The sequence below is a fragment of the Dermochelys coriacea genome, chromosome 1, assembly GCF_009764565.3.
Source record: "Dermochelys coriacea isolate rDerCor1 chromosome 1, rDerCor1.pri.v4, whole genome shotgun sequence".
Classification (NCBI taxonomy): domain Eukaryota; kingdom Metazoa; phylum Chordata; order Testudines; family Dermochelyidae; genus Dermochelys; species Dermochelys coriacea.
Window position 1 is genome coordinate 351810245 of NC_050068.2, and position 13407 is coordinate 351823651.

A 13407-nucleotide genomic window follows, 5' to 3' on the forward strand; every position below is an offset into this window, starting at 1 on the left:
CCCTGTTGTCTTCCTGTGTCCTTGACTGGTAACACCGGACTTCTGTCTTCTGCTAACATGCCACTTCAGCAGAAATGTGCAGTCAGCGTTTCGGAAGCAAACCCTGGGAAGCCCCTGAGTAGCACCATTTTTGCAGTGTCAATTTTTGGTCCCTCTTTCCTCGCTAAGAATTGTAAGTGACAAGGAAAATCAGGACAAATGTCTGAGTGCTTTAAAGTGCAGGAGCTTAAATGGATGTTTCAGATGTGTTGCGCCTTGCGACCCTCGTATGGAAGGTGCTTTATAAACACTCATCAATCCTCCCAATGCCCCGGAGAGGTAGCTAAGTACTTACTGTCTCTCAGATGGGGGAACTGAGCTGGGGACAGAATCAAGTGGCTACCCTGTGCTATACCTGCCAGACCACACCATATGCTCCTCCACCTGGCATGGAACTTTCACATTTGAATGTTCATTGCAATGTCTGTGTAGCACATGAACAAAACATGACATGATCAGTGCTGCAAAAGCTGATGGCTTGATTGCTTACGCCATCTCTGTGCTTGGCAGCCAGTTGAGCCCCTTGTTCCACTGACCATAATGATGTCACATAAGGGTTTTGGGGTTGGGGGAGAAAACCTTGCTTAGTGACACTGTAGTATCATGTTGCAGGCAGTTCTTCAGACCATGCAAATTGGCTTTGGATAATTTCAGATCCTGCTGCCATCGTGTTCAGATGATGGTACGATAGTGAGAGCCCTGATTATTTTTTTCGCTTCATTTGAGAAGCGGTCAAGAATTCTGGCCCTAAATAATAAGTTTTAATTTGTCAGGTAAACAGTGGGGGGTGTGGGAAGGAAAAGTAGCGGAAATAATCTCTAAAGGATTAAAGAGGCTATTTCTTCTGAGTGCCCCTGCGCATATACTCAATTCACAGCCTGAATTCACTGGAGGTATGTCCTGTACAGAGCTGACTGTTATCAGCACTTAGTTTTTGGTGTGGAATGTATTTGCTACCAAGGTTATGCACTGAAGTGCCCATGTTGGGAAATGCAAAGTTCAGGTTGCTGAGGCGAAGCTTGCCTCCTGCTCCTTGTGCACGTGCCCTGCGATAGCTTTAATCACATGAGCAGGCTGCTTCTCACTTCGAAGTGCGAAGGTAACTTGGCTGTGCTGGGATGTTCAGGGCAGCTGCCTTTAGTTGCCATTCAGGAGATGAGAGCTTCTAGACTTGCTCCACAGCAAAGGTAGAGGGGCTAAATCTGCCAGCCCTGTTTTCTCTATTGCTGTTATACTGAACACACAGCGCTGAGATTTTGGGGTGCCCTGAGGATTGATCTGGGTTGTGCATGCTGCCTGTTTGCATTTCCTGGCTTTAAGTGCTTGCATGTGCAACAGCAGCCTTCTGTTAATGGAGTTTTTATGTGCAAGTTCCTGGGGTTTCAAAAGGGAAATGGTATAAGATAAAAAAGAAAAGGAGGACTTGTGGCACCTTAGAGACTAAAATTTATTTGAGCATAAGCTTTCGTGAGCTACAGCTCACTTCGAGACCAGCAGTTCATTTGAGGTGCTCAGGGCTCTGATGGAGGTCTCTTTTTTCAGTCGTGTCCCTATGGGTCCTCCACATCAGCTGAATGCTCCATGGCTATAGTCATGTGCTAAGCAGCTGACGTGGAGCACCCATAGGGATTTGCATCTTGAAGAACTCTAGCTACTGCACAAGGGATGTTACTTCGCCTTCACTGCACATCTGTTAAAGCCAATCTTAATCTGCTCTAACATTGATCTATTGTAGATCCAAATAAACCTAATACGACCATTAATCTCCTAAAGCACATGTTCAATAGCACAGTAAAGACAGGTGCATTAAATAGCCTTGCCTCACTCGCTGTGACACCATAGTGCATGACAGTTACTACTACAAAGGGACAAGGTTCCCCACTGATTGTGCACCCATGGAGCCCTGCCTCATTCAGTATGCGAGTTTGCTCTAGATTTCGCTAACAGTTCGTCTAGGGATGCACACGTTTCCTTTGCAGAATGAAAACTGTTTTAAAAAAAACTGCCCATCTGCAAAGGAGACCCTCCAGACCTTGGCCAAATCTGACCCAACTTTTTTTGGAACTTGCCAAGTCACATATCCCTATGGTCTGTTTCCCTGCCACATCTCAGCTCTGTGTCTGGCGTCACAGCTGTTCAAAAGGGCAGCTTTCTGTTTTTCTTTTCTGGTTTGCTCTCAAAATGGCTGAACTGTCCTTGTGGGCACATGCTCCCTCCCCACCAAAAATTCACTGTCAGGCTGGGAAATGTCAGCTTGCCAAGTGACGCTTCCAGAAAGGGGTTAGAACAGTTGTGAAGGTTTGAGCGGAACTGTGGAGGCCATCAGCTTGCTTTTCTTCAGGTCTGGGAAAGGTATTCTGAGCATCACAGCTAAATGCAAGACGGAACAGCGTTGAGCAAAAGTAGTTAGCACATATTGTAAGGGACCATTCTAGGTAGAGTGGCCTGTTAACACCTCTGCAGTCATAGGACAAAAAGAGGGGATTAGTGGTTACAGATTGTTGTAATAAGCCATAAATCCAGCGTGTCTGTTCCATTCATGAACTTGTGTCTAGCAGAGTAATGAATTCATGCGCCCAACCTCATCTTATGAATGTTGTACAGGTTTCCTTTGAGGATCAGGAATGATGGGTTCAGACAGAGTGATGGGAGTGTCTTTCCCAGACCCAAGGAAGAGCTCTGTGTGCCTTGAAAGTTTTTTTTCTCCAACAGAAGTTGGTCCAGTAAAAGTTACCTTACCCATCTTGTCTCTAATATCCTGGGACCAGCATAGCTAAACACCACTTTCACCTAGTCTTCTGATCTTGATTAGTTAACTGAGTCCACCTGGCCATAGGCACAGACTTTCCCTCTTTCATGTGAGTGCTCAGCCCCACCCCTTCCCTGCCCCCATTCCAACCCCTTCCCCAAAGTCCCTGTCCCAACTCCACCCTCTCCCTGCCAATATTCCAACTCCATCCCCAAATCCCTGCCTCTTCCTCTGAGCATACCACATTCTTGCTGCTCCCCCCCCCCCCGAGCATGCTAAAGTGGCCATACAGCTGTTTGGTGGCGGTCGGACGGGAAGCGCTGGGAGATGGGCGGAGGAGTGGGGACGTGACACACTCAGCGTGGGAGGAGGTTGGGCGGCGGGGAGGGAAGCTTGGCTGCTGATGGGTGTAGAGCACCCACTAACTTTTCTCCATGGGTGCTCCAGCCCCCCAGAGCACACACAGAGTTGGCACCTATGCACCTGGCAATTTCAGTGTTTTCAAACCCCATGACAATGAGGTTCTTGAAAGGAGTCACTTGTCTCCACCCACCAGGTAGAGCTAATTCCTTTGTGGGGCATTAATACTGTCTTAGCAGCTTTCCTGGGGCCTCCGTTTGAGCCTCCGGCAATGCTTCTCCTTTGTGTCAGAAAACTGCCTTCCCTGTGGCAACAATGTTTGCAAGGAGGGTGGCTTTGTTGCAGGCTTTGATGGCACAAGCCCCTTACATGCAGTTTTCCAAAGACAAAGTAACCCTGTGGCCGCACTCTACATTTTTATCTAAAGTAGCTTCCCAATTTCACTTGAACCAAGGAATATATTTACCATTGTTCTTTTCTGTTGCGTTCTACCCCAGAGGAACAACATCTTCACATGCTGGATGTCAGGTGAACTTTAGCTTCCTATCTGGATAGGACCAAACCTTTGTTTCTCATATGCAGACCCAAGGAAGGGTTAAGCAGTCCCGTCACAGCCTTTCTCCAGGAGGATAACTTCCTGTACCAGGACAACACACAAAGTAGCCCAAAGGGTAGGAGCTCATGCCCCGAGAGCCCAGGCAGTGTTGACGGCATTCTTAAGTGACATTCCTACATGGGACATTTGCAGGGCTGCCACTTGGTCCTCTGTGCATACTTTTACAGACTGCTGTGCCATCCCTGCTGAGTGCAGAGCAGCTGCAAATGTTGGGAACACAGTCCTTGTTTAAACAGACTCCAAGCCCCACTTTCTGGGAGTACTGTTTGGGAGGCAGTAAGGTAAAATACGCAGTTGTATCTACTCGAAGCAAAATGCTACCTACCTGTTACTGGTGTTCTTTGGGATGTATTCCATGACCCAGCCTCTGGCCCCTCTGCTTCTCATGGTTGGTGCTGAGGGAACAGCGCTGCCCTTACATCACCAGCGGAGGGGCTAGGACCGCATGGCAGGAGTGCTGCCCCTACGGGCTGCTAGGTAAAGTTCTTTGGCTGAGTGCACACCCCCAAGCAGAATACATGGCTCTATCACTTCTCGAAGAACAACACTTGTAGGCAGGTAATTGTTTTGTCCTGCCAATTGCCTCCCCCCGACCCTTCACAAGAGAGAGTAGCTGGCACTCCGAATGGATGGTGTCTCCTCCAGTCGGTGATGGTGCTTGTGCCTGTGGCTGAATGGTGGACTCCCAGGTTTCTTCTGCCTGCCCCATGACTCCTTCCAAAGGGACTGCTACCTGTGCAGTGACCCCAGCCCCTACTGGCCATGGAGCAGGAGACAAAGCGTGGGCCTCTGACTCCCCCGCCTAGCATGGCTGACCGTGGTAACCGTGCTATTGCCATGGGTTCATTCATCCAGCCGCGGGGGAGGACACCCGCTTCAGTGCATATTGTTTAGCTTTTTGCAATGGGAGTTCCCCAGTACCCTTTGTTAACCACTGCAAGAGCCATTGACAGATTCTAGCTCAATTGCCATGGAAATCTGTCTGACATGGGTCATGCGCTGGCATATCTTATTACTGTAGTACCAGCTGCACCCAGAGCCCTGCTGTGCTGTGCGCGTGGCACACTCTTGAGGAGACAGTCCTTGTCCCAGTCCAAACAGATGAGATGAGTGTGTGTGTGTGTGAGAGAGAGAGAGAGGATGGACTTGCCCCCAGGTCCTCAAGTTAGTGGGAGAGCTGACGGTAAACCCAGACCTCCTGAGTCCTAGCCGTGCTGCTGCTGCTCTGAGCAGGAAGGTCCCCCAGGGTACATCTGCACTGGAATAAGACTCGTGGCACAGCCATGGCTAGCCCAGGTCAGCTGACTTGGGCTCTCCAGGATCGCCATGTGAGAGTAAAAATGGCTGTGTAGCCATTTAGCCTTGGGCTGGAACTGGGCTCTGGGACCCTCCTCCTCATGGGATCCCAGGACTCGGGCTTCAGACGGAGCCCAAATGTCTAGATGATGATTTTACAGCCTTGTGAGCTTGAGTCAGCTGATCCGCGCCAGCCGCCAGGAATGAATTGCTGTGTAGAGGTACCCAGCGGCCATGCTGTCTTGGAGCTCTTGGTCGGTCAGTTACGTAGTGCATTGTGCTTTAGATTGACAGGCTCTGCTCTCTCAGGAGCCAACAGGCCAAGGTGGGTGGTGCTCAGATACACTGGTGCTGATTGACATAACCAGGGTGGAGCACCTGGGGGAGGGAAGGAGGGGGTGAGTGGGAAAACACGTAAAGCAATAAGGTCACAGGCTGCTCTGGTTAGCACAGTGCCTGGAAAGGGTCTGCAATAAATGGAGGGAAGGGCAGGGGTCTCCTGCAGGGGGTGAGGCTTGGCAGAGCGGGTCTAGGGGGGATTCAGGTATAGGGCAGCTCAGCTCTGCAGGCCTGGCAGGTGAGGACGGTGAGTGTGTTGGCTGGAGCGATAGGTGGCTGTTCTGCAGTGTTGTGGCCGGGTTGGAAGCTGCAGGGTCAGAGGAGCGAGCAGCTGCTGAAGCTGAGATCTAGCGAGAGGGGTTGGTGGGGGGGAATGGAGATGGGTAGGGAATAAAGCCATCAGATGGAGCCATGGTGAGAGGGAGGCAGAGTCTCCTAAAGCACTGAATCTGGTGGGTGGGGGTACAGGGCAGCGAGCTGCTATATAATTTCTATAAATTCAGTCCATCAGCATTTCTGCTACTGCAATTCCCTGGCACAGTCTCTTTAACTACTCCACTAAGTTTCCATGGATCCAGAGAGCTAGGGTCAGATTTCTCTTGCTTCAGGAAGCTGGAGTGTGTCCTCCACGCCTTCCTTGGCTTCCTAGCCCTCTGCTTCCCACCCTCCGTCACCTTGCCAGGCTCTCAGAACTCTCCATGGACTCATTCCACTCTGCTGCTCTGCATTCGAATCCCCCTTGCTCTCCTCCTCCCATCCTGGCCTCTGGACCCCATCTCCTGCAGCTCTGCACACTTGGGGAATCATCACTTGCTCATGCTGCCCTGTGTAGCTGGTCCTTTGCTCCCTCTACTCCTCCAGTCCCTCTAAGCCCCCAAATCGTTTCCTCTCCATGTTCTGCTTCTAAACACTCCGTTCTCTAGTTTCTGTCGCTCCCTGCAAAGGCCTTCATGCTGCCATGTGAAAGCTGCATGTTGTATATTAGAACACTAGCTCCCTGCAGTTGTCCTGGGAAGGAGCTCGCAGAGTTCAGGGGAGCTCCTGCATGTCCCTCCTTTCTGGGTCATTTAAAAGCTGCTGTTTGTTCTCTTGTATAGTATCTTATGACAAAAACTGAATGCTAAGGCTGGAGGAGTTTGATCTGACTGCTCCAATCTGCCGGTAATGCAAGAGTCTGTCAGCATGCATATTAACGATACGTACTTCTAATGATCAAGGGCTGCATATACCTAAGCTAAGCAACTGCATGATCATATTGCTATAACCCTCATCACGTCCCTTCCTTACTGCGTCTACTCCAGCCAGCATGTCCCATGTCAGGTCAGGTCAAGTACAGCTCATCTGGCTGTTCTTTAAGCTTCCTCATATACTTTTGGGCTCTGTAGAAATAATGCGTGTGGCAACAAAGTAATGCAGCTCAGGATTCTCCCTGCTAGATCAGACTTATAGCCCACTCAGCTTGGGGTCCTGCCTGCAATGCTGGCCTCTCCTGATGCTTCAGAGGAAGGTGAAAATGCATGTATGTGCCTGGTCTGTTGTGCAATGTTGTATAGAGAGAGTGGGAACCTTCCTGACCCTACAGCAATGTTTATGCCCAGAAGCATGAGACTTGATTACTCTAATCTTAGCATGCGGCCTGCTTTGGGGAGGGTTCTGTCAGCAAAACTAAAAAGCCAGGTCCCAGAAGGGGTTGAGACCATTGGTAGTAAAGCTCCCTGGAGGGCTGTTATCTTGGCTGAAGGAAGCCCAGACAATCCTTAGTGTCTGTTTTTAATTTTGATTCATATAATCTTGTTATCCCTTTGACTAAGTATATTTTGAGAGATTGATGTGCTTGCTGGGGCAAAAGGGCTGTGAGTTATGAAAGTCTGTTCCTTTTTATTTCTCTCCCATTCCCCGTGTATATGTGGTGGATGTGGCAAGGCTTTGGAGAGCTCCAGATTCTGGGTGAGAAGGGTCTGTCAGGCTTCAGATGTCTGCTCGCACACTTGCCCAAGGCACCTGGATTTCTTTAATTGATAAATAAAATGTTCATTTTTATTAAGATGTGGGGGTGGCTGGGTAGATTTTTATGCTGGAACTTGGTAAATATTTGTGCCAGTTCTGCAAATCCCATCTAGACATGCCTTAGCCTTGATGAAAATCACCTGAATTTGCTGCAGTTTGGATCAGATCAGATCTGTAATGTTGCATATGATAAAAATAGCTAAAAAAAATTAAAATAAAAAGCCCTGCAGCATGTGTCCCCCACTCTGGGCTGCTGGAATCCTGCTCCGCTTTGCCACCAGTCTTCCTAGTGTTTGGCTTGTTAATTTGCTTTGGTAATCCCTGGAAGCCCCAGCCCAGATGAGAGCCCCAATGTATTAACCACTGTACAAGTACGTAAGATACGGTCCTTGCCTCACTGACTGCATTCCGCGCCCCCACCACTCCACAAGTAAGCTCATCTCAAATACTGGTATCTTCATGTGAGCTCTCTGCCTGTATTGATCTCATGGTACCCCAGGGCTTTGTTTCAGTACAGTGCTAGGCACTGTACATGCAGAGAGAGGAGTAGCACAGGGTCCTGTAGGATCTTGGCTGCCGGCTTGGATTTACTGTGTCATATTGCCTGCTGAGAGACTCAAAGGTTACCAGTGCCTGATGCTCTCCCAGTAGATTGGAGCAAAGTGTTCTTCCTCCCGATTGCCTTGCTGTGGGTGAGAAGTCCGGTGTCCGGCATTAATAGGAGAAGGAGCCAGTCACCGAGGTGGCAGAGGTTTATGCAGGATCTTGGCCAACCCTGGCATTGTCATGCTTTTAAAGTGCCAGGACTGTCTGCGTATGCTAGACCCACAGGCTGGCCGAGTTCCAGTCCTGTAGAACCAATAGTGCAGCCAAATCCTCAGGGCTCTCAGGTAGGAACACTGAACAGCAGGGCCACCTACTTCCTTTTTAACTCATCTTGTTCCCTGTGGCAACGAGTGTTTAGTGGGGCTTCTCAAAGCCTTTGGGGACTGTATTACGCCCAGTATCACCGTCGCCAGGCTTAGTGGCTGGACTGTGTTGCTGAGCACCTACAGGCTGAAGTGCCTGGGCTGAGGAAGGCCAGCGCTGGTTTTGGTGTGCTGGTGAGGTGGGTGCCTGGTGGGTTCACATGTGTGCTGGGACCTGCAGGCTGCTGGCCTTGCACCTGGGGGTTGGATGCAGCTGCGATGGATGTTGGACTCTTTGCTTGTGCACAAGCAATATTCACCTCTGTATCTTCCTCCTCATCTCTAGGTGATGCAAGTGCTAAACGCAGATGCCATTGTGGTTAAGCTGAACTCTGGAGACTACAAAACCATTCATCTGTCCAGTATCCGACCACCTAGACTGGAAGGAGAAGGCACCCAGGTGAGGTTCCTTTGGTCCTGTGCCCTGTTTGCAGGCGAGGTAACTTATTTCAAGTTTAAAATAGGACTGAGGCTTGGGGAGGAGATGAATTGCTGAACAGGAGATGGCTTCTGAGTTCCCTATGACCCAGGGCAAAGACTCTGGCAGCTCCTGGCACATCCATTATGAGAGGGTGTTGCCGTTCTGACTGCTAGTATCCGTGTGTGTGTGTGTGTGGGGGGTAGATGCTGTACAGAAGATGCGACTTACCTAAGCAGGTAGTCTCCTGAGCACCTGATGCAGAACCCCCACAGGAAGGGGTTCCAGCGTGCCATACCCACTTGCTCTGGGGCAAGGTTTTCCATCACATTCAATGTAAGTCTCCCTTTGCTCAGCTTCGTCCTCTTTCTCATGGAGAAGGGTCTCTGCCTAGAGGGTAAAGCAAGAGGGCTTGGGAGTCAAGTGGGGGCTCCAATCCCAGCCCTGTTGCTTTCTGCATGACCTTGGGTTAGTCAATTGCCCCTTGCTGCCTGTGTCCGTTGTCGTCCCCCCCCCGCACACCTCTACAGGGGATCTGCCTACCTCACGGAGTCAGTTTGGTTTGTGAAGTGCTTTGAGACTCTGGGATGGTAGATACTACAGAATTGCCAAGTGTTATTTGAATGGTGTTAAAGGACTAGCCCAGGGTATGGTGTCTATTAACAGGAAGCAGCCTGGAGTTCTCCTCATGTTGAGAGAAACATACCCCTGGTGGTGGTAAGCAGGTGTGTGCACAGTTCCAATGGACCCTGCTGTTCCAAAGTTCCTAGCTCATTGCATGGCTTGTTTGTAGGGGTTCTATGCAAGCAATGGGTGCACCCAGAGAATCCCAATCAGTTCAGTGGCCAGTTTTTATTCCACTGCTGTTTCTAATATTTCTTAATTGAAAGATGAGAAATACACAAAAGATTGCAGAGAGGGAAATGAGAACATGTTAAATCCTCCTGATTTTTCCTCCTTCCTCTTGCTCAGCAGGGTGCTTGTCTTCAGGGCTATGGAAACAGTTTCTTCAACTGGGAGGGAGGCGGGGATGAGATTATTGCTTAACTGGGGGAAGATGATCATGTCTCAAGAACAGCTGGTTGAAGCTGAACCTGAACAAAACAGAGGTGATGCTGGGGGATAAGAGGAAAGTATTTGGAGGCATTGGCCATGGTGCAGTCTCCTTTGAAGGGTTACACCCCCACTTGCTCAATTCAGTCTGTAGTCTAGGAGTTCTTTTGGATTCCTTGCTGACGCTGAGTTCTCACATCGCAGCAGCTGTGAGTGATGCTTTCTATCCTCTCTGGTTGGCTGGAAGTCCCACATCCCATCCTGGCAGGTGAAAACCTGGCTCAGTTGTTCATGCCTGTCACACTTCAGCTGGACTACAGCAAGGCATGAAACCTTCCACACTTAGGAAAAGTGTCATAGTAGCAGCCGTGTTAGTCTGTATTCGCAAAAAGAAAAGGAGTACTTGTGGCACCTTAGAGACTAACAAATTTATTAGAGCATAAGCTTTCAAATGCATCCGATGAAGTGAGCTGTAGCTCACGAAAGCTTATGCTCTAATAAATTTGTTAGTCTCTAAGGTGCCACAAGTACTCCTTTTCTTTTTACACTTAGGAAACTCCAACTAGTAGTAACTCAGCGACATATGCTACCACAAATGTATATCACCTGTCTTGTGTGCTCTACACTGGCTTCCACTGAACTTCAAATCAAGTGCAAGGTCTTGGTCATTACCTTCAAAATGCTCCATGGTCTGAGGTCAGGATACCGAAAAAGAGGTTGACTGTGGTTCTCTGGCCCAATGGAATACTCTGCAATACGAGTAAAACTCATCTGTGTGGGAGACAGAACCTTCCCTGGGGTGGTCTGAGACTGAAAGGAAATTTCCCAGGAGCTATGGACCATCACAAACTTCACTACCTTCCAATCCAAGGCTCATTTCTTTGACTCGCCTTCTCTGATACAAACACAGCAACAGGTATGCTCGTTTCAAAAACCAGAACAAACTATCAAAGCAGACACTCCATTGCACATGCTTCTGCCCTTGGAGAGGATTAGAGAATGAACCTTGTGTGACAGATGTGTAGTGGTGTGGCTTAATGCACCACTGGAAGGAGCTCAGGTACTAGTGATGAGCAGTATAAAACAGATACCAATGCGAATAGGACAAATGTCCCCACTGAGACAGTCCCATTTCAGTGCAGTTCTAGTTAGGCCTTCCTGTGCAGCCTCTTCTCTGCTCTGGTATGTGTTCTTTGTGATCTTCTCTCCAGTAAAAGGGTTACAGGACCCACAGCCATACTTAGATTTGATTTTAGCACTGCAGAAGGTTGCCTGTGAAGTGCCACAGAGACGGAGCTCTGTGTAAGCATTACGCTTAAGAATAGTGCTGTAGCTAGGGCTGGCAAAGTGCTCATTATCAGTGCCTGAAAATGAGGTTTTGGAACTCTCCACAATTCCCCTTGGGCTGGAGTGTCTCTTATTGTTCCCAGCCCAATGGTTTTGAGAATTCCAAGAGGGCCCCGGTTTAGTGATAGGCTTTTTGAGACCTTGGGCAGATTTCAAACTCTCGTTCTCTGATCGAATGTCTTAAAACATAAGACTCGCGTGGACTCATTAATCAGAGCAAGGTGTTGATCTCTGATTTCCCAAAGACCTCAGTGTCGGGATTTTTAAATGTTACACTGTGCACACCTAGTCTGGTTTCCACTCATTTTAACCTATCTCCATTTGAGGCCTCTTGTAAGTAAGCATGAACTGTATCTAGAACACTGTGCACTGAACCGTAGCACTTAATATTAATGTGAAGGCATTGAAGTTCACACAAACAGCTTGGCGTTCCTCAGAGCTTGCTGCTTAACCCATGCTGTTTCAAGGCACTGGAGTTGGTTCTGATCCTGCCTCTGGCGCAGACTGACTCTGTTCCCTGTCTGTAAAATGTAAGAGCTGTGGTGGTGGGGGCCCTAGATTCTGCCCTGTTTCCCCCTTGTTGCATCTTATCTGCAATTGGTCTGTAAGTTCCTGGGAGCAGGGTCATGTCTTTTATATTATAGTAGTTCCCAAGGGCCTCACAGTAAATTCTAACTTCTAAATGCATTTAGTGCTTGTAGCTGAATTTGGTCACCTAGTCATATGGCTGTTCTGATTCTCTAGCGACGAGCCCACAAGGAATTTTTCTTGGGCGTTTATTCCATAGTATAATGCTGCATTAAGGTTAAGACGCTGCATGCTTGAAAGTTAAGATTTTGTTTTCCTGTAGCAGCCTCTTCTCTGCCTACGCTCACTGATCTGTGAGGTGTGAAGTCACTGTTGCGTGGTGCAATTAGGGGAGCCCTACCTGGCCTCGTTACCCACACACATATAAAGGCAAACAAGCAACAACATCCAAAATCCTACATGTGGTTAGTGGGTGGAGTCGGCGTTGCTGTGGGAACCAGCACTTGGAAATTCCTGACTTTTGCAATGTTGCATTAATTTGTATGCATGGAATAGTGAATAACTTCCAAGATTAGGTGGTCCCTCCTGCTGTTTCCTTAGCGCCCTGGTGAATTGAGCAGGAGGGAAATGTGGCCAGGTTAGAGGGCTTAGAGTGCCAGGAGCTGACTGGCGGGGGGAGCTCACTTTTCACGGATCATACAGCCAGTAGGGCCCATTTTGGCCAGCATGTCTGACCTGCTGTGTGACACGGGCCATAGAACTTCCTCACGATAATTCCTAGAGCAGTTTCTTTCAGAAGCTTCCAACCTTGATTTAAAAATGGTCAGTGATGGAGAATTCACCATGACCCTTGACGCTGGCCTTGCCTTGTTGACCTGTCCCAGGGTAGCACTAGTGACAGGTGGCATCATGACAGCCCCAGTGCCCTGCAGAACTGTCCTGTGTGGTAGCCCCTGAGAGGCTGCCACACAGCCTTGCTGAGCAGCCAGCGCTGCTGCGCTGAGCAGAATGTGTAGTGTCCTTGTTAAGTAGCCTGCTTTTCCCTTGGCGTCCCGGAAGACCAGCAGAACGGTTACATCCTGGCAGTGTTGCCAGCTCTAGGCTTTGCCTTTGTATGAATTTGAAAATTACATTTCCTCACTTAAAGTACCATGTCCTCCAGAGCACCGGGGTTAATGACTTTCCACTCTTCTGGGACACTGTCCTCACCTCCTTCATTTCTACTTGGTCTGCAGATGATTGAAGTTTACTGCTAAGGTGACCTTCTAAATGTACCCCTTGCAGCCCTGAAATCAAGGTCCATGATCGAATGCAGTGTTCTCTCCCCACCATCAGGATTCAGATACAATTGTCCTATCCTTCAGGCAGCATTATACTGCCACTTCCCTTCCAAGTGCTTGGGTGTGTTTTTTGTTTAGCCACAGAGGCTGGAGTTGCAACCGGCTGTGTTTGGGAAATGCAGTGTCGTACACAGTGGCACACGTGTGCTGATCTCTGGAGCGCTGGCCTGATACAGGGGTTTGGGGCCAGCAGTACGCACTGTTCTTAGATGGGAGGCTCCATTTGAAATAAGCACAGGGGCTGACATGATCACAAAGGTTACATCTATGTGCTGTGTGTATGGTTAAAAACATGCCATAAGAACCGGAAACCACCACCTGCTCTCACCCAACGTGCTGGCCCTTTC

The 13407-nt window shown here is 49.0% G+C and overlaps 1 protein-coding gene across 3 annotated transcripts in view; it reads left to right on the plus strand.

The window, feature by feature from the left end:
- SND1 (staphylococcal nuclease and tudor domain containing 1) overlaps positions 1-13407 on the plus strand; it is a 504867-nt gene that overhangs the window by 56971 nt on the left and 434489 nt on the right. For all 3 annotated transcript variants that reach the window (XM_038374172.2, XM_038374179.1, XM_043500168.1), the window contains exon 10: positions 8661-8774. In XM_038374172.2, coding sequence (XP_038230100.1) covers positions 8661-8774 — 114 coding nt within the window. The remainder of the gene's footprint in view (positions 1-8660; positions 8775-13407) is intronic.